At 37.8% G+C, this 21,605-nt stretch overlaps 1 protein-coding gene and 1 long non-coding RNA gene across 5 annotated transcripts in view; one reads left to right on the forward strand and one right to left on the reverse strand.

Moving 5' to 3' along the window:
- LOC125254813 overlaps positions 1–20,872 on the forward strand; it is a 22,792-nt gene extending 1,920 nt beyond the window's left edge. Inside the window, exons 2-6 of one of the 4 annotated variants that reach the window (XR_007181747.1) lie at positions 3,382–3,517; positions 3,904–3,938; positions 4,713–4,826; positions 6,179–7,875; positions 20,449–20,872. This is a non-coding gene — a long non-coding RNA (uncharacterized LOC125254813). The remainder of the gene's footprint in view (positions 1–3,381; positions 3,518–3,903; positions 3,939–4,712; positions 4,827–6,178; positions 7,876–20,448) is intronic. The other 3 variants (XR_007181748.1, XR_007181745.1, XR_007181746.1) reach the window with 3 other exon arrangements.
- ankrd34c (ankyrin repeat domain 34C) lies at positions 7,757–11,529 on the reverse strand. The gene is made up of 2 exons (XM_048169642.1): positions 10,560–11,529; positions 7,757–9,380 (listed from the first exon to the last, which is right to left on the reverse strand). The coding sequence occupies exon 2, from the start codon at positions 9,347–9,349 to the stop codon at positions 7,766–7,768; it is 1,584 nt and encodes a 527-aa protein (XP_048025599.1). The 5' UTR covers positions 9,350–9,380; positions 10,560–11,529; the 3' UTR covers positions 7,757–7,765.
- Positions 20,873–21,605: the final 733 nt, after the last annotated feature.

Here is a 21,605-nt window from a genome sequence, read left to right on the forward strand (position 1 = left end):
TGAAATTTTAATTTGAAAGTGAACTAATCCTTTAAGGAATTTCCTCACAATTCAATCGTCCCAGCTTTGGCAATCTAGGCCAATTCAAATTTAAATTCCTCAAATGCTTCACGTGAAGGAAACAGACTGATGTCAGTAACCTTTCCTGTTTATGTCTGTATTGTTGTCATGTTAGTCTAGGCTGTCTTTCTTAAATTCAATGTGCAAATATTGCTCCACTGACCTACATGTCAATATGACCTCTGTTATCATTCAGAGGTCTGAAACATGTAGTTCACAGTGAACTGTTTACTCTACAGTGTTTGTCTGCTTACAGTAGTCAACTCTGCATAGGTCAAAGATGAAAAAATTCAATTATTTTCACAGCTGGATCTAGTTCACCAAAACTGAATTACTGCTGCGTACGTATAATTAATATGTACAACAGAGCAGTGTGGTACTGATGAGAACATTATGTCATGTGGTTATAATGACAGTTTAGGACAGAAATGACAAAAATATTAACACAAAAATATTTTTATAGTAATAATAATAAACATATTTTTGTATTGATTGTTTTACAGTATCTCACAAAAGTGAGTACACCCCTCACATTTCAGCAACCATTTTATTATATGTTCTCAAGGTTCTCATTTACTGTCCTCTGAAAATAACTCAAATAACTCAGCCATTATCGTCTAAATAACTGGCAACAAAAGTGAGTACACCCTAAGTGAACATGTCAAAACTGTGTCCAAAGTGTCAATATTTTGTGTGAGCACCATTGTTATCTAGCACTGCCTTAATCCTCCAGGGCATGGAATTCACCAGAGCTGCACGGGTTGTTGCTAGGATCCTTTTCCACTCCTCCATAATGACATCACGGAGCTGCTGGATGTTAGACACATGGCGCTTCTTCACCTTCCGCTTGAGGGTGCCCCACAGCTGCTCAATAGGGTTCAGGTCTGGAGACATACTTGGCCACTTCCTCACCTTCACCTTCAGCTTCCTCAGTTGTCATCTTGGCGGTGTGTTTGGGGTCATTATAATGCCGTTTAGCCCAGTTTCTGAAGGGAGACCATCATGTTCTGCTTCAGAATGTCACAGTACATGTTGGAATCCATGTTTCCCTCAGTGAAGCAGAGCCCCAGTCCCAGCAGCACTCCTGCAGCCTCAGACCATGATGCTACCACCACCATGCTTGACTGTAGGCAAGACACAATTTTCTTGGTACTCCTCACCAGGGTGTCACTACACATGCTGGACACCATGTGAGCCAAACAAGTATATCTTAGTCTCATCAGACCACAGGACATGCTTCCAGTAATTCATGCTCTTGGACAGGTTGTCTTCAGCAAACTGTTTGCGGGCTTTCTTGTGAGCCAGCTTCAGAAGAGGCTTCCTTCTGGGACGACGGCCATACAAACTTCTGCAACCTCTAAAGCAATGCTGGCAGCACTCATGCATCTGTTTTTTGAAGCCAGCTTCTGCACCTGACGCATAGCACAAGGTCTCAACTTCCTTGATTCAACTTCTTTGACCTGTTCCGAGTGGAACCCGTCTTGGAAAACCTCTCTCTATGACCCTGGCCACTGTAACTCAGTTTCATGGTGTTACCAATCTTCTTATAGCCTAGGCCATCTTTGTGGAGAGCAACAATTCTAATTCTCAAATTCTTAGAGCGTTCTTTGCCATGAGGTGCCATGTTGAACATCCAGTGATCAGTATGAGAGAATTGTACTCAAAGCACCAAATTTTAACTGCTCTAATACAAGATCCACACATTTGTATGGTCCTGTCAAGGAGACAAAAACATGAACATGATGGCTTTGCATGGTTAAACAACATACAACTGTTATACAACTTGCCGCTGTCGCCTTTGGCTTGCTTAGTTGGGGACATTTGACTTGACATTTGATATTCAACAGTGCTTTGGTCTGCCTGCATTGACACCATTGTTTAAGAGCTGCTGTGCAGCCACAATTATATACAGTTATCACTGTAAAGCTGCTTTGATACAATCTGCATTGTAAAAAGCGCTATATAAATAGAGGTGACTTGACTTGACTTGTTATCACTTAGGGTGTACTCACTTTTGTTGCCAGCTATTTTGACAATAATGGCTGTATGCTAAGTTATTTTCAGAGGACAGTAAATCTATACTGCTATACAAGCAGCACATTGTCTACTCTAAAATATATCCAAGTTTCATTTCTATAGTATTGTCCCTTCAGAAGATATACTAAAATGGTTGCTGAAATGTGAGGGGTGTACTCACTTTTGTGAGATACTGTACATACATTTTTATCCTTTTTCATTTATATCTACAATAAAATCAAGCCTTATATATATTGTTGCATGTAATAATAATAACTTTTATTTTTATTATTATAATTATTATTAAAGGGTTAGTTCACCCAAAAATTAATTACTCACCCTCACGTAGTTTCAAACCTGTTAGACCTTCGTTCATCTTTGGAACACAAATTTTGATGAAATCTGAGGGGGTTTTTTTATCCTCCATTGAAAGCAATGTAATTACCACATTCAATGTCTAGAAAAGTAGTAAAACATCGTTAAAATAGTCAATGTGACTACAGTGGTTCAACCTTAAAGGTCCCGTTCTTCGTGATCCCATGTTTCAAACTTTAGTTAGTGTGTAATGTTGTTGTTAGAGTATAAATAAAATCTGTAAAATTTTAAAGCTCAAAGTTCAATGCCAAGCGAGATATTTTATTTAACAGAAGTCGCCTACATCGAACGGCCAGTTTGGACTACATCCCTCTACTTCCTTCTTTAATGACGTCACTAAAACAGTTTTTTGACTAACCTCCGCCCACAGGAACACACAAGAGTTGCGTTTGTAGAGTGTGTTTGTCGCCATGTTGTCGAAACGCTGTTATTTTCATCCCGCAGTCCAATCACCGGGTCTGATTCCGACTCAAATTGATAGGGTAAAATTAAAGACATGTTTACAATAACACTGAGCGCGTGCATCTCCACGTTATGGTAAGAGGCGTGACCTTTCCGGGCAAGATGCGCTAAGCTGCTGTCGAATCACAACACAGGAACCGCTGGCACAATCAGAACTCGTTACATATTTCTGAAGGAGGGACTTCATAGAACAAGGAAGTCATCAGCCCGTTTTTATGACAGTGGAAACAGCGGTATACAGATAAGTAAATTATGTGAAAAATACTGTGTTTTTTTACACGCGAAACATGAACACATGTTATATTGCACACTATAAACACAAAGCTTCAAAAAAACACGAAAAACGGGACCTTTAATGTTATGAAGCAATGAGAATACTTTTTGTGTGCAAAAACAAAACAAAAATAACGACTTTATTCAACAAATGCATCTCTCCCCTGTTATTCTGCTACGCTATTTTCGTTGCAGCGCTTCTAGGTTCTACGCCCGAAGAACGGCGACTCAGTACTGGCCGACGCCTGTTCACGTGAGCAGCATGAGGCATACCTGTGATACATTGTTCCGAAGATGAACTAAGGTCTGACGTGTTTGGAAGGACATGAGGGTGAGTAATTAATGATAGAAATTTCATTTTTGTGTGAACTAACCCTTTAAAGCATTTTTTCATAGTGCCACCTGGTGGAGGTAAAGTCTATAATGTTAGTAAATAATTAATATAATATAATAATTAAATTAGTTTTTCACCCTGCATTACAGGAAGCTTTAGTTCAGAGAGGATTATTTAAAATATTGTTAGTTAGTTAGTTAAAATAGACAGTATACAAAACCTAATAGATAGTCTAGCAAAAAGTAATATTCTGACTAATATTCCTTGTTTTAAAGTGGTGAGTTATAAGTTATTATAGAAAGAATGAATGCCAAATGATCTCATTTAGATCATAATATAATCATATTCCATTGTATGCATCCTATTTGTTTCCACTCATCTAGAGAGGAGAGATGCTTATACTGTATGTCCACCAGAGGTCAGTAATAAATCATTATTACACTTTAGTGAAGGCTGATAGAGTTTTCTTGTTGAGTTTCTGTGAGTATATGTAACATACTAGAATTTCCTACACCTACAGTGATTATTTTAGTTCACTTGTAGTATGTTGTTACACAAAATGTTTATACTTCCAGCATTGTGAGCTGTCTGTAACCAATTGTTTGTATTGAGTCAAATCATTTATCATCCGTAACAAACACCCCCTTATTTATAATGACTTATTTATGCAATTGTTGCTTTAGAAGACTACTTTGAACAACCAAGGAGACAGCTTAGTCAACAAGTATCATTAATGGTAAATGGTAAACCTAATACCACAGGATATCCAGGGACTTTCACACACAACAGTCAGAGTAAACGGAGTTTACAGAAAATAATACGAAAAACAAGCAAAAATTAAATGAGTGCGCGAGTGAGTGACAGATCTGATATGTCTTGAACACGCTGGTTCAAGCTGAGAGGAAGACAACAGATTTTATTTTTCAACATTACACTTATTCTGGCTTTTACCTGTACATCCTGGTATCATCTGTTCACTATTTAACAAAAAGGTCTAGCCTAAAACTATACCTTTGGAAGAGGATCCTCTATAATCCCTTAATGTACTTTATTAAGAGTCCTGATGACTTTACACTCTATACAGTGGATTAGATCTGGAAAAAGAAACTGGTCTACTATAGGTCACTCCTATTGTTGTTACTTGATTTACAATCAGTTTAACCCACATATTTCTACTTTTTGATGACTATAGTGACTACTAATCTAAATAAGTGGAAGAATGACACAGACTATGAGAAGACTATGGGGATCTGAATGCTGCAACGATGGGTCTGTCCTCATCAAACCTACATCTGAAGAGCTACAGGTGCTTTTATAGTCATTTGAATTTTTAGACTTTGAGATTAGAAAGACTAGAAAGATTGATACAGACATTTATTCAAAATATACAAGATACTACATACAAAAATACTATGCATCAAACAATGTAAACATGAGCGCAACCAATAGTATGCCTCACAGTTTTCATATAAAGAGTTGTGATAAAACCTTTTCACATGGTCTCATTTTGGGGTTCATTAATAATTTAAATTTCACTCTTATATGTTCTTTTTTTTTTTTTTTACTACTGAATTGCTTGAGGGCCAGCAGTTATGAATTATAAATTATAATTATTATTGACCCATATGTATTTTTATGTCATACACGTATTTCATAATCACAGACCAAAAGCCTGAATGCATCTGTTTGTTTGTTGATTGCTTATCTTTTATGTCTTAACCCTAGGGAAAATTAGTGAGGAGTTAGCCAGCTAACTCTAGTACTACAGAACATATATTATTTGACAGCCTTATGCAGGCTAATAAGTGGCTATTAAACATTATAGCAGCAATGAATCTGAAGCACTTTGCAGTTGCACAAAAAGTAACATGGGCACATTAGTTCTACCACATAACATTGGCTGACAAATGGATAAACCTACGTTTACATTTGTCTGTACAATAGTCATTGGTTTATCACAAGGTATGTTCTGCTACAGACCTTACCCAAATATATTATGATATAAGTATTACCTAGTGATTTTTGTCAATTGTTGTCATTGTTATATTTGTCGTGATTTCTTACTTGCAGTTCTAATATTGTAATTAAATTGCTGCTCAATTATATTTTATTGAAAGTAATCTGTGATGCAGAACACCTTTTACACTCCCTCAAAGGCACTATACACTAATTAGCTACAAACATACAATCTTTTGAACTCATCATGGAATGAACTGACACTTTATATATATATATATATATATATATATATATATATATATATATATATATATATATATATATATATATATATATATATATATATATATATATATATATATATATTATAAGACTGCCAACCTAGCAAGGTTAACTAAGGGCTCTATGACTATAGAAATCATCTTTGCGTTAAGGAGTAAGTCATAATAACATTAGCAATGTTGCCTGTATTATTGCAATCGATGTAAGATGTAATCAATTACAAGAGACAGATCACAGATGGTCAGTTTTTCTTACAAAATCTAGATCAGGTATGCATGTAATGATACATCTGCACACAGGCATTATTAACATCAACATTAATAAGCTAACATTTTATATGTATAGTGATCAGAGAACATTTCTTTTGCATTTCCTCTCTCTTGCTACAATTCTCAACCGGATTTGCTTTTCTTACAGCTTTTTAATCAGGAGCCAATGGAATGCTTTCTTTTAATGGGTATGATCTGGTGACCTCTCTGCTCCATTTTGACAGTCTGGTTTTGCATTCACTCTCCTGTCTGCTTTAATGAATCTCATGGAGAGATGTCTAGACTTTGAAGATATACAGATATTTCTGTCTCTGTTTTTGTTTGTAGCAGAAGATCTGCGCTTAGAACTAGCTGTAGTCAAGCCTGTCAAATTCAATCTTCATGCGCGAGAGAAAAATAGCGCACTCTCTCACCTCTTCTTTAAGAGGACAAACACTACCTTTGTTGCAGAATGGAAAATTGCACACTGCTTTGTTGTGTTTTTGTGATTGTGATGTAAATCCCATTTCCACCAACATATATTTTGAAAAACAGTTTTGTGGGTGGTAGGAAGTGACAGTATAAGCTTACACTATAATGTTACATCATATATTAAATCTAAACTAACCGCTAGGTTGCATCTTTAAAGGATTAGTTCACTTCAGAATTAATTTCCTGATAATTTACTCACCCCCGTGACATCCAAGATGTTTATGTCTTTCTTTCTGCAGTCGAAAAGAAATTAAGGTTTTTGAGGATTTTTCTCCATATAGTGGACTTCACTGGGGTACAACATGTTGAAGGTCCAAATTGAAGTTTAAATGCAGCTTCAAAGGGCTCTACACGATCCCAGAAGTGGAATAAGGGTCTTAACAATAAAAACGTATATATTTTTTTAACCACAAATGCTCGTCTTGCACTGCTCTGTGATACACCACGCATTATGTAATCATGTTGGAAAGGTCACGCGGAAGTACCAATCCAGTGCAAAAGAACATGCAAAGAAACACCCTTTACAAAAAAAAAGGTAAAACAACGTCAGACGATTTTGAAGTTGGAGGACAAAATTAGATGGATTTTTTTGCCCTACCACGATGCTTCCGCCTACGTCACGAGTGACCTTTCCAACATGATTACGTAATACGCGGAGCATCGCAATTTTTATTTGTTTTAAATGACCAATCGTTTCGCTAGTTAAGACCCTTATTCCTTGTCTGTGATGGTCTCGAGCCCTTTGAACCTGCACTGAAACTGTAATTTGGACCTTTAACCCATTGTATCCCAGTGAAGTCCACTATAGAGAGAAAAATCCTGGAATGTTTTCCTCAAAAACCTTAATTTCTTTTTGACTGAAGAAAGAAAGACATAAACATCTTGGATGACATGTGGGTGAGTAAATTATCAGGACATTTTAATTCTGAAGTGAACTAATCCTTTAAATTTCTTCACCTATTATAGACAATAAGCTATTTATGCACCTGCGACATCTGATTTTTTTCCTCTGGTAGGCATTAGATAAATATATTAGTTTTCAGTTGCTGTTTCAAAAATGGTCTTTTTGCTAATTGACACTAACAAGTAGATTAACCTCATGATACAATATCCCTTTGCCCTAAATGGCTACATTCAGTGCTAACTACTTTCAAATTCTATTACAGGTACCACCTGTTTTCCACCTGCCTAAGCATCAACATTACCCAAGATCTCAGACGTATATTAATGATGTCAAAGTTGCTACATCTACATAGACTGAGTTTTAAGATTGATGGTTGGGCTCTTCGAAGTTTGAAAGCTGCTTCATCTGTTCCACTTGCATAGAGTGCCTTCTCACAAGCTTCTTTTTCGTCCTGAGGTTGCCTCTCTTTGGTGAGTTGGGTGCTACGGGAGCTATTGGTCTGATACCTGCTGCAAGTGGGGATGAGGGCTTGCTGCTTGCCCCTATATCTGGAATCGGAGGGTTGGGGTTGACGTTTAGTGGGGGCAGGTGACCTGGGCGGGTGTGGGATATATAGTCCAGCAATAGCGTTCCAGAGCCGCGCCGCTCCAGTAGGCCAGGTGCTCTGCATCTGGCTGTGCTAGGGGAGGAGGTACTGGGATTGCTGTCCAAGGACTCTCGCGAGCCTGTAAGCATAGCAAGAGGGGATGTATTGAGCTTCCTTCTCTCCAGGGGTGCCTTAGGAGAGTCTAGCATGCTGGAATCTGAGTACAGCTGGGAGTCTGAGTCGTAGTGTTCATTCCCCAATCGCCTCCGGTGCAGTGTGTCTCTAAGGCTAGCTGGCCCCAAGTTTCCTCCAGAGCCATCCTGCTCTGTGGGGACAGTGCTACGCCGTGCCAGGGGTTGGTGCTGTGCTAGCGATCTCTCGTAGGAGGCCTTGGAAGATGATGTTTGGGAGATTTTTGCGGTCTGATCACCCACCATTGGAAACAAGATGTCCTTTCCATCCACGCTGTTATGTCGGGACAGAGTGCCTCTTCTAGACAGGCTCAGACCGTTGACACCTGCAACAACATCTTCATCTGAGTTGGCTCTCTTGCTCTCTTCATTTGCTGCTGCCAACACAGATGGGGCAATCAGACCCCAAGGCTCTGACTGTAGTCGCTTCAGCTGGGGTAGACGAGCCCGCTTGGGGTTCACTGGCTTCTTACTGGGGGAAGTAAGTCCATTGGGAAGTTTGGCTGCTGTGTTTGAGGTTGACTTAAACTTTGTTTGAAAATTGAATACGGTGTCCTTCTCCTCCTCTTTGCTGGGAGATGGCAACGCATGAAGATCTATCTCAGACGGTGAGGCACATGGTGCAGGAGATGTCCTCTCATCCAACTCAGGAGACGGAGGAACATTCAGGTACTGCTTGGTAGTTTTGGTTCCAGACGGCGATTTATCGGTGGTAATGATGATGACCTCCTTGCCTTTGGCTTTGCAGGCATCAAGGAGAACTTTTAAGGTTTCTTTATCATCTGCGTTGACGGCATAGACTAAAGCAGAAGATCCATGACGGTCCTCCAGACTTGGATCAGCCCCGTTTGTCAGTAGAAGTGAGACCACCTCATGTCCCGCCCTGTGGCTGCATGCATGCATGAGGGCTGTCCTTCCAGCTTTGTCTTGGATATTAGGGTCAGCTTTGTTGTCCAGAAGGTACTTGACAAGCTTAGCCTTGCTGACACTCTGCTGGTCAGAGTGTTTGGACATGCAGGCAACCATGAGCGGCGTCTCTCCACGATCATTGCTTTCATTGATGTAGGCTCCACCTTCCAGGAGAAGCCTTGTAAGGCGCAAACGGCGAAGCCATACTGCTTTCAACAGAGAGTTCCCATCCGTCCTGAGCTCCAGCACGTCAGCCATCACCCAGACTGGACCCAAATCAGCCTCAGTCCTGAAAGGCAAGAGCAGACTGCTGCTACAGCCATCAAGCAGATCTCAGAGATATTTGCATGCCACAAACACTTCAATTTTTGGAAATAAGGAAAGGTGCTGTTGATGTGTTTAACCCTGCATTAAATCACTAGCCTGTTTGTTTTGAAGAGCCACCAGGTGGCAGCCTGAATGCGCAGGAATGAGATATTGAAAGAGACGCCGTACTGACAGGTGGATCAGGTGCGAATGGAACTTTGAATTTGCGTTAAAATTCTAAAATGTGTTTGTATTGTTTCAACATGTATTTCCTTATGAATCCTTAAATTATATCAATAGTGAGTGTTCTCTCAATGTATATAAATGTTTTATCTGAATGTGCTATAGTGATGTAGTGATAAAAAATACGGATAAATATCGAATCAATTACATTATTAAATAAATGAATTGCGCGGTTTTTCTATTTTCCTCTATATTTTGTATGTATGTATTTTTTTTTAGATTTATTTGATAGGCTGCTTTAAAAGCAGTTGCTTTGGCATGAATAGTCGTCCTGAATTGTCTTGTAGCCAGTTCTCGACCCACACAATATATTCAGATCAGTTAGCCTTACTTGAAATAATTTGATAATCGTTTAAAATTAAATGGATTTATCAAAAACCCAAGAAGGGTTTAATCAGGGTTAGCTGATTGCATGTGATTTTTGAACATGGAACAGTATGACGGAATGAAAGCACTGATAATGCGCTTTTATATTTAGTGTGAATAAATGAAACGTGTTTCGTGTCATATAGAGTTTTATTCAGATATTTGCGTTTTCATGTAATCACTGCGTTCTCGATTTGGCACTGTCCATGGTCCTGAGAGCGTGTGAAAAATAGTAAACATCTGCGATTCGCGCTTGGAAGATAAAACATGGTCTCATAATTTTATAAGTTATAATTCCAGGTCCAGTTGCATCCACCTCTGTGTAAATCACAACTTTGGTCTGTCCACCTGCATGTTCTATTATCTTACATTTATTTGTGTGCATGTGAATACGAGTTCCCTAAAATTTAATTTCGTTAAACATTGTAATATTAGCAAACATATTGCATCGTAATCATTAAATAGGCAAAACATATGAAAAATAGTCTAAATGTTTAATGCGTTTCTCAGGTAGTTAAACACCCAAATAGATGAACTTATTAAATTTCCTTACCTGGTTGACGCACAGGTTTACCATTGTAGAATAAGTCCACGGTAATGGTCTCCAATATTCTAGAAGCTATAGAGAGGCATAGTTTCTCAGCACAGCTCGTGTAGTTATTTAGTTCAGACCCAACAGAACTGTCCTATTTTAGGTTCAGTCCGTGCAGAGGCACAACGACGCTCCAGCCCCACCGCTTTTGTTACTGAAACGCAAGAGACCAGTCCAATCGCTACATTCCTATTTGCGCACCCAAGGATCACACTAAGACGTTGAGGTTATAAATAACTTCCCCCCTTTTCACTTCGTGAATTAAACGTGAATCTGTTTGACGTCAGAATATACAAAAATAAGTCGGTTCTGGTGTGAAACTGTGTTGTCATGAATGATGAGCACAAACAAACAAAAACATTTTCAAAAAAAATAAATAAAAATAAGATCTTCGGTTTTTGTACGCCGAGATTAGGAGTCTAATCAGTATGTAATACAGTACTAATCGGTAATGGTGCATAGTTAGAGGATGATGGTTAAATTTGAAATGTAAATATTTTTATATATACAGCATTCAAAGAATAATACAGATAAGCGGTTTGGTTTAAATATCACCATCAAACCATACTGACTATGGCATAACGTTTCCACCCAGTTAGACTGTGTCAAACTTAGTAAATTGCACATAAATTGCACCTGATTACTGGATTTGATGTTTTGGCATATTATAATAATACTGCACAAATGATGATATAATAATTATAGCAAAAAATGTAGCCCTTACTAACTTCAACATTTAAATAACTTTGTCACAGCACAAATTGAAATTAAGCATACCACAGTCTTGTTCACTACATAGATTGCCTTGTGTCATGAACAAGAGAAAATAATTCTTTGATGTAATATATTCAGTATTTCAATAGCTGCATATAGCACTGATTAGGCTGATAATAGTGCACCTGTTCAAATGCCCATTCTTATGCAAGTAGTATCTATCTATCTATCTATCTATCTATCTATCTATCTATCTATCTATCTATCTATCTATCTATCTATCTATCTATCTATCTATCTATCTATCTATCTATCTATCTATCTATCTATCTATCTATCTATCTATCAGTTTGAATTGCAATTAAACACCCATAACTTGTTCCAGCCATTTCAGTCATATATAGCATAATAGGGACAGTTCTATTTTTAGGTTGCTATGAGACAGCACAGAATCATATTCTGACTGAGACCGATAGAATCTGTGGTGCTGGTGAGAGCATGAACTCAAAATATTAATAAATATTTAAAAAAAAATATGAAACTATTACACCTAATAATATTGTGACGCTAAATCGCTTTTATGATAAAGTCTCATAAAAATGGCAGACTTTTGTCTTCGAATGACCCTTGTCTTTCCTTTCCTCATGTTTTTAATATCACACAAGGCCTGTGGCTATTTACTTTCTGATAAACTGCTCGCATGAACCCTTTTTTTTCCACTGGAGCAAAACAATGGTTTTTGAATGACTTTACCCACACACTGTCCCCACGTTTACCTGCTGATGATGACACTTCTGATCACATAGGAGAATATTATTATTTACCCAGCCATCATGTCTGAGACAGAGGCTAGTTATGAAACTGCAGGGCGCTGCCAATCTCCATGTTTGTGTTCATCCTGCTGGCTAATGGTGTCGTTTGGAGCTTCTCCAGCCGTATGACCACGCTTCATTTATCTTTACAAAAGTTTCCAGAGCGCAGAAAGGTGGACAGTAACTTGGGGTTCAATATCTGCCGTGAGGGTCACATCTTTTTGATAGGAAAGTAAGGAAAAATATAAGCATTTCATATAGAGCAGCTCTCATGTGATGAGTGTTGTTAAGCAACAGAACTAAGGGCGGGTGGTGGTGTGGAAAACAGATGCGATAGAATGCCCACTGTTGTCGGTTACCAGTTTTCAGCATGCTTTATGCAGTGCAAATGAGAAATTTTCTCCTTTGGCATGACACTGGTAATGACAATAAATCTGCATTTTAGTATAATGGGTATATTTGTACATGAACTACTTATCTGGTTTACAAAGAGACGTGCCATGCTGTGAATTGGCATTGTTTTATGTGAGCCTAGTGTGCTAGTTTGCCTATCACAGTGTGCTTTCGAGGCATGGCTTCCTCAGGCATGCGCTTTCTGACTGGGGAGCAGAAAGGTTCCTGAGCTCTGTTGATTAGACACGTTCATTAACATGGGAACTACAGGGACGTCAGCACTCTTCCTGCGAATTTTTTTTTTTTCTTTTTTTCCCAGTGCAACGCCTTAGATACAAAATAAATAATGAAAGCGCCCGAGATTCAGCTCTCTCACCCCTGGGAGCTGTTTCCATTTTCAGAAATCTTACATTGCACCTGATGCGCTGCCTCTGTCTAAATATAACCCCCATCGCTCTCTCTCTCTCTCTCTCTCTCTCTCTCTCTCTCTCTCTCTCTCTCTCTCTCTCTCTCTCTCAACTTTCTCACTTTCTCGCACTCTTTCATTTACACAAGAAGCGAAATCACACTGTGTTAAAGCATTGCAGTTCTGCAGAAGCATATGGAAGCCACGGAATAAAAGAATAAAAAAGGTAATTTTGAGTTTTTCACAATTCTCTTTTTTTTTCTCACAATTCCGAGTTTATATCTCATATTTCTGAGAAGAAAAATCTGAATTACGAGATACAAACTTATTTTGTCTTTTTTTTTTTTTTTTACCTTTTATAGGTTTAAAAATTATTTTATGCTGTAATTGTAGGGCACATGCAGTCAAACCAAAAATTATTGAAAAAAAAAATAAAATAGACATTTTTGGTATTTTTTTAATATATTTTACTAGTGGGTGCAGGACACTATAGTTCATTTATGTAAGTGAGGATAGCAAAATAAAGTAAACTGTGACATATTATACCCAAAAATTCTTCATATCAGTAAAACTGATAAAAATTTGGAACCAAAAATTCTTCAGACACTTTGACCTGACCATGTTTGCTTAAGTGTTGTCTGACATAATTATGATTTTTTTTTTTTTTTCTGATTCAGTTTAACTCTGAGATCTTGTCATATTTTATTACCATTTTTTTAAACTATTGTGAATAAACTGTATTAATGAATGAAATGTTCAAGATGTCTCAATAAATTTAGGTTTGACTGTACATTATGTCCCCTATGAACTGCATATGTGAATATTCATCAAATTATCCCAGGTTTCATCAGTCCAGTCTGTCTGTTTAATGGCTTGCAACACGTCTGCATTTAGCTTTAAGGGGTGTCTTTGACTACATTTTTTTTTCTATACAAATTTAGACAGATCTTTTTTTTTTGCTTTCCAATTCTGACATCCAAAGGCACAAGACATTTTTTTTTCTCTTATTCTGTGTTTTCTCCCCCCCCCGTTTTACACTTGTTACCACTGTTTTTCTTCCACCACAATGCGGACGCAACTGCAAATGACGTAACTGTGATGTCTATTTGTTTTATTTTGGTTTAAAAAAATGCAACAGAAAATGAAATACTTTTAAACAAGTGGAAACGTATATTAAAATAAAACATTTTGAGGGCTAATAGAAAACTTTAAACTTCAAGTTTTCTGGGCCAAATCTATATTTAGTCATTTTTTGCTGCCCGGTAGACTCCGCCCACAAAAAAACATCATCGCTGTTTGCAAACACCCAAATGGTCTATAAGACATGCATTTAGCCATCACCTTAAAGGGTTAGTTCACCCAAAAATGAAATTTCTGTCATTAATTACTCACTCTCATGTCATTCCACACCCGTAAGACCTTCGTTCATCTTCAGAACACAAATTAAGATATTTTGATGAAGTCCAAGAGGTTTTTTATCTCCCATGAAAGCAAGCAATTTTTCCTTTTCCCTGTCAGACTCAGGAGCCTGAAGCAGGAGCCGGCCAATACAGAGTCGGCGTTCGGACATAAACACGGGAGCTCTGCACTGCGTTCACTGCGCCAACTGCATACGAGTCTGACAGGGAAAAGGAAAAATTGTTGAATAAAGTTGTTATTTTTGTTTTTGTGCACAAAAAGTATTCTTGTCGCTTCAAAACATTAAGGTTGAACCATTGTAGTGACTCTGATTATTTTAACGATGTCTTTACTCTCTGGACCTTGAATGGGAGATAAAAACAACCTCTCAGATTTCATCAAAAATATCTTAATTTGTGTTCCGAAGATGAACGAAGGTCTTGCGGGTTTGGAGGTTGACGACATGAGGGTGAGTGATAGAAATTTCATGACAGAAATTTCATTTTTGGGCGAACTAAGCCTTTAAATCTTTTGAAAATATGTTTACCATCTTTATAAGAAAGATGAATTAATCATTTATATGGCCACTGGTTATCTGGTCTTATTAATATTGTTGGGTTTTCCTTCATGTACTACACAAATGTAAGTGATTTTCAGGTTCACACCCTTCAAATGTACATATCAGTTCTATTAGCTCTTGTGTGTTTCTCTGATTCTTCTTTTCCAACAGTTCTCTCCCTCTACCACTATTCAAATGTTTTGTCACTGCAAGTAATTAATCATCTCAGGATTCGGGTTCCAGAGTGTCTGCTCTCTGAGTGACCTTTCTGAGGCTAAGCCCAATTAGAGTGTGCCAATTTTCAAACCCTTGCTGCATTTACATATTCTTGAGTGGCAAAATCCTAGTGATTTAGAAAACAAATCTCAGTCAAAATTAGCATTTATAGCTAATAGCAAGCTTAGACTCTTGTATGGTGTCTAGAACAAAAATGAAACAGGCAAACATTGATTGGGGACCACTCGATAGCAGAGAGCAAACAGCGGAGTGAAGAAAAGCCTGTCTAGTGCCTGAAATAGATCTTGTGATTTTCTTTTTCTTTTCTTTTTTTCTAATTTATTTATTTATTTTTCACCTTGGCAGTTCTGCTTTATAGTTCATTATCAATCGCATTTATTTATATAGCACATTTAAAAACAACACACGTTGGACAAAGTGCTTTACATACCTAACACATACAATTTAAGATTATAAAACAATTAAAAAAATTACATAAAATTAATTACAATCAAATGTATAGAGAGAAGAGATAAGTCTTTAAATGAGATTTAAATGCATCAAGGGTGGCACAAGATCTAACATGGAGGAGTAAACTGTTCCATAAACGAGGAGCTGCAACAGAAAAGGCCCTGTCTCTTTTTGATTTAATTGAGATTGCACTGTAAAAAAATATTTTCATGATTTATCACAACATTTTTTCATTTTTTCTTTTGTCAAATCAACTTAAATAATTAATGTGGTTCAGATAACACAATATTTTGAGTTTCTGTTGATTAAACCAATCGCCTTCATTGTATTAACTCAAATTTTTAATTTCAGTGAACTCTTTAAGGCAACCAGGTAACTTACTTTTTTAAGTTAAACCAACAATTCTTTTTTTTCAGTGTGGGAATGGTTAACTGAAACCTTTGTACAGATCTTAAAGGCCTAGAGGATGTATGTTGCTGAAGAAGTTCGTTAATGTAACTTGGTGCCAGCCCATTTAAGCCCTTAAAAACAAATAATAACATTTTATACTTAATCCTAAATGTGACTGGAATGGAAGGATGCTAGTACAGGTGTTACTTGCATATTTCCTAGTCCCGGTTAAAAGTGATGCATGAGAAACACCATAACAATAGTCCAATCTGGATGTAATAAAAGCATGCATAACAACTTCCAAATCGTTAAAAGACAAAAAAGGTTACATTTCTGTCATTAAGTACACACCCTTATGTCGCTCCAATCCCGTGAGACCTTCGTTCATCTTCGGAACACAAATTAAGATATTTTTGATAAAATCTGAGAGATTTCAGTTCCTCCATTGACAGTCCACAAAACTGACACTTTGACGCTTCTTTAGATTTTAGAAGAGGTTTTAGAAAAACCTCTTTCTTATAAAGAGATTATTTTTATCCTCAATTGAAAGCAACGAAATTACCACATTCAAGGTCCAGAAAAGTATCATTAAAATAGCGTGTCTACAGTGGTTCAACCTTAATGTTATGGAAGCGACGAGATTGCTGGACATAAACATTTTTGGGTGAACTAACCCTTTAAAAAGGCCTAATTAATTAATTATATGTTTGGAAGAACTCGGAGGCTAAAGACTATCAATTCAGTCTTAGATTTATTCAGGTGGAGAAAATTGGCTGCCATCCCTTAATATCATTAAAACAATCAAAGAGAGACTCTACGGCCGATTTATCCCCCATTTTTATAGGGAGATAAAGCTGAGTATCATCAGCATAAAGATGTTAATATACATTATGTTCCTGACAAATATCAGCCAATGGAAGCATGTACAGTAAATAGAAAATTTACTGGACCCGATATCGATCCTTGCAGAACCCCACACTTCATTAGAGCAGAAGAGGATGAAAAATGTCCTAATTCCACAGAAAAAAGAAAAAATTAGATATTATAATGCCTTTGGTTTGTTTCTAATCTTACATTTGTACTAACCATTTGCTTTTGTAAATCATGAAAACACATTTGGTGATAAGATTATTTCAATTAGATCATGATAAACCTGAAAAGCAGTCTGCTTGTGAATTAAACACCAAACAAAAAGCCTCTGAAATAGTAACATGATGTTGGTTTTTGCTTTTCCTAACACCAAATAATGGTTCATTTTTTTTCTGGTAGAATAGTGTAAGTAGCAGATGTTGGCCTATTCTGTTGCATTTGATTTCACCACAGTGATGGGAACAATAGCAATGGGTGGAACATGATCAAAGGGACCCACAGATATAATTATGGAAATCAAAGATCATTTTTGTCTCCAGTGGCAACATGTAATCCTGGTGTGAATAGAGAAAAAAGACAAATATCGCAAAGATTAAATGAGGTATTTAGTGATACATTATCTAGAGAATCTTTGATCTATGAATCAGCCACTATATACTGTACAATTAATTTCAGTGTCAGTGCAGAGAAAGAGTTAATACAATGCCATCTCTTGATGCGTTCACCTCCTTTGTAAAAAGCGAAACAATTCTTTAATTACTTTTGCAAATGATGCATTTGCTTTGCATCACTTTTGCATCAAGTGAAGAGGTGGAGAAGTGGTTTCTGATTTATTTCTGAGTTCTAAATCTGCTATAGTGTACCTTTGCTATTATATTTTACCAGCTATGAAATTCTACTCAAGGTTTGTTTAAGCCCCCATAGTCTATCGCTAAGGAAAATGTTGGCTTTTGCTCTTGCACAGATTGTATCCTGGCAAGTAAAGGCTGTGCATATGTTCTATCACACAATTTTTAATCATCTTTACCCCCAACTCACTGTGACTAATCTCTACTCGTCTCTAGACCAAAATAATCAAATGAATATGCTTGTGCTGGAAGCATGCGGTCTTTCCCCTTCTTCTTGTTGTGGTGTAGAATATTGGATGTTGCTTTTGATTGCGTGCTCCTGAGCTTAGCGTCTCTTTAAAAAGCGAGCCTGACATTCTCATGGCATTTGGTGTCTCAACGATTGTATCAGCTGAATGTGTGGGCTGTGACAGCAATGAACTGGCACAAACCTGACTGCAGCACTATGTCGCCTTCTCTTGCCCTCCTCTTGTGTCTCCTCTCCCACTTGTAGACCATACCATAATACAGAGATATGCATAAAATACGTGTACTCGAAGTACAGTACGTGCCCTCAAATGAAGCCCTCAAGCCATTTTATTTCGAGGAATGCTGATTGTCTTTGCTGGAGCTTGGAGATGGTTTCAGATCCTCTTATGCAGACTGATGCTCTCGCCGCTGTTGCGTGCATTTACAATACAGGCAACAATCTTGCTTGGTGATTATTGTGTGGCGGGCCGTATCCTAGGAGATTTGTGAATATCTAATGAGGAGTTTGCTGCTCATTTTGCAGAGTGGGTGCTTTGATGTCTTTCTGTTGCATTTCCAGATTCACGTCAATTTCCTTCCTAATGAAGCTGGAAGCCTGAAGGGTGTAGATTATGAGACATTTCCGGCTATTAGAAAACATAGTGCGTCCTTTGATTGGAAAATTAGAGTGGGATCCCTCATAGTGAGAAGAAGGTCCAACTACTTTGCCCCGTTTCACTACTGTCCACTTAAAATGCTTGTAAATATGAATGATTCTAATTGCTGTTTACTTTTTGAGTGCTTCTCAAAGACTTAACATATTTATTCTGTTGCTCAAACAGTAGAGCAACGGAGGTCATGAGATTGATTTTCACGTGAGGTGTTTAGGCTACTAAAAAAATTTACACATTGAATGTGATGTGTGGTGCTTTGAATAAATGTATTTCATTATCATATGGCCAGCAGCCATATCACCCTGTAGCATAAGACTGGTTGCCCACTGAAGCTAAGCAGGGTTGAGCCTGGTTAGTACCTGGATGGGAGACCTCCTGGGAAAATGAGGTTGCTGCTGGAAGAGGTGTTAGTGAGGCCAGCAGGGGGTACTCACCCTGTGGTCTGTGTGGGTCCTAACACCCAAGTATAGTGATGGGGACACTACTGTCAAAAAGCACCGTCCTTCGGATGTGACGTTAAACCGAGGTCCTGACTCTCTGTGGTTGTTAAAAATCCCAGGATGTCCTTCGAAAAGAGTAGGGGTGTAATCCCGACATCCTGGCCACATTTGCCCATTGACCTCTGTCCATCAAGGCCTCTTAATCATCCCATACTGATTGGCTTCATCACTCTGTCTCCTCTCCACCAATAAGCTGGTGTGTGGTGGACCCAGAAAAGCGCTATATACTGTAAATGTATGGAATTATTATTATTATTATTATTATTTATTAATAATATTTATTAATTAATAATTTATCAAAAGTGTACTCAGTAATGTTTTCCTCATTAACAAAATGTTTTATACATAAAGAAATTGATAGTAATCTGAAAAGCGTTATTTCAACTTCATTTAAAAATATGTATTTAATTGCCAATTTGAGGTGATGAACTGGATAGAAAGTTCCACCAGGACGGTTATCATTTACTGTATTGCATTAAAGGGGAGGTTGATTATGATTTCACTTTTTTAACTTTAGTTAGTGTGTAATGTTGCTGTTTGAGCATAAACAACATCTGCAAAGTTATGATGCTCAAAGTTCAATGCAAAGAGAGATTTTGGGAATTCACTGTTTAAGGACTACATCAAACAGCTGGTAGGGACTACAACAAGCTTCTTCCCGGGTTGGTGACATCACTAATCCTAAAATGTACATTAATCCCGCCCCCGAGAACACACAACAAAGCAGATGAGGCCATGTTGGGCTGCTTTAGAGAAGAGGAAGAGGGGGTCAATTCAACGCTGGATTTGCACAAAAGATTAACATGACGGCACATGCTAGTCGATGAGTTGAATCAACTCCACAGCAACAACATAAATTTATCCACTAACCATTCAGAAACGTCCAGTTTCATTCTAAAAGTTGTAACTTCTTCCTGAGTCTCTCCATCAGTGTCGACTCCGGTTTGAACAATGTAAGGCTGAACACCGTTACTGACAATCCTCATTTTGGCTGCGTGAGATTCTCCAGCTTTGTTGTTGTTGAGCAACTGAAGCGTGAGCTGTTAAAGCTCCGCCCTCTTTTGGAAGCAGCAGCTCATCTGCATTTAAAGGGACACACACAAAAATTGCATGTTTTTGCTCACACCCAAATAGGGCAAATGTCACAAGCTATAATAAATGATCTGTGGGGTATTTTGAGCTGAAACTTCACAGACACATTCTGGGGACACCAGAGGCTTATATTACATCTTGAAAATGTGGCATTATAGGTCCCCTTTAAAGGATTATTAGGCTGTATAAATTAGGTCAGCCAGAACTTCCTATAACACACAATGCACTTGTTGACGAATGAGAATCTATGCTAATATTAGTCTCTTTGTTTATCCTAAGGTTTACCATAGTCAGCCAGATCCTGGCCATATCCAGATCAGAAGGAGGACCCGTGCCTAAACACGACCACCACGCATCCCTGAAGTGTCAGCAGAGATTGTGTCAACTAGACCATCCCCTGTAAAGGCCTCATCAACATGACAGCCAGTGGCACAGATCCCCATACTGGTGTGATGAATCCGATCTTCAACCAGATGGAACTGGATTAAATATTTTGAATGTTCTGATCCATTCTGACTTCTGATCTGTAATTCTGCCTGAATCATAAATTATGCACTGTCCGTTCGTTGGCGAGAGGAGAACTGGCCTCCCGACTGAGCCTGGTTTCTCCAAAGATTTTTTTTCTTCTCCATTCTGTCACCTGATGGAGTTTGGGTTCCTTGCCGCTGTCGCCTCTGGCTTGCTTAGTCAGGGAAGTTTAATATTCAACAATACTGATCTGCCTGCATTGACACCATTGTATGAGAACTGAACTGAGCTGGACAATGACATGACTGTATAGATAAATGAACTAAATAAATAACTAATGATTTTTACAACGGAAATGAATCAATACTGAACTTCTTAAGCTGGACAATGACACTATTTTCATCTAGAGCTGCTGTACAGCCAAAATGATGTTTCTGTTATCACTGTAAAGCTGCTTTGAAACAATCTGCATAGTAAAAAACGCTAAATAAATAAAGGTGATTTGACTAAAAAGTGCATGATTATGGATACGCTCTATTACAGTCACTGTTTGTAAACCTTTTTTTATTCAAAAATACTAGAATCTAATTGTCATCCTACTGACTGTCATCCTATTTGCCATTACTGACATGTAATGTGAGATATTTTGATATAAGTAGCAGGTCTTACTGTATATATTACTGTTTGTTACATTTTTAAAAATATATCAACTCACTGGTTTTTTAAATGGTGTAAGACTATAAATGAACTATCCTTATTATGTCTTTTTTCGCAAAAGAGAAGTTGAGGCTGTTTAATCTGTTAGTGCATGTGTGTTTGTGTGTGTTGCACATGTGTGTGTGTGACAGCTTGTTAGAGAGCATCACACTGCCTTTGGTTTACACCCTTAGCTGTTGCTATGACGTCTTAGGCAGCGCAAGTGCTCTCTGACTAAAACACACTTCCTCTGCTGATAAGAGTGGGAATGT

This window comes from Megalobrama amblycephala, linkage group LG19 (genome assembly GCF_018812025.1).
Source record: "Megalobrama amblycephala isolate DHTTF-2021 linkage group LG19, ASM1881202v1, whole genome shotgun sequence".
NCBI classification, from domain to species: Eukaryota; Metazoa; Chordata; class Actinopteri; order Cypriniformes; family Xenocyprididae; genus Megalobrama; species Megalobrama amblycephala.

What these genes read in the sequence shown, in the direction of transcription:
- ankrd34c (XM_048169642.1), bottom strand. Translation starts at nt 9,349, where the DNA reads ATGGCTGACGTGCTGGAGCTCAGGACGGATGGGAACTCTCTGTTGAAA.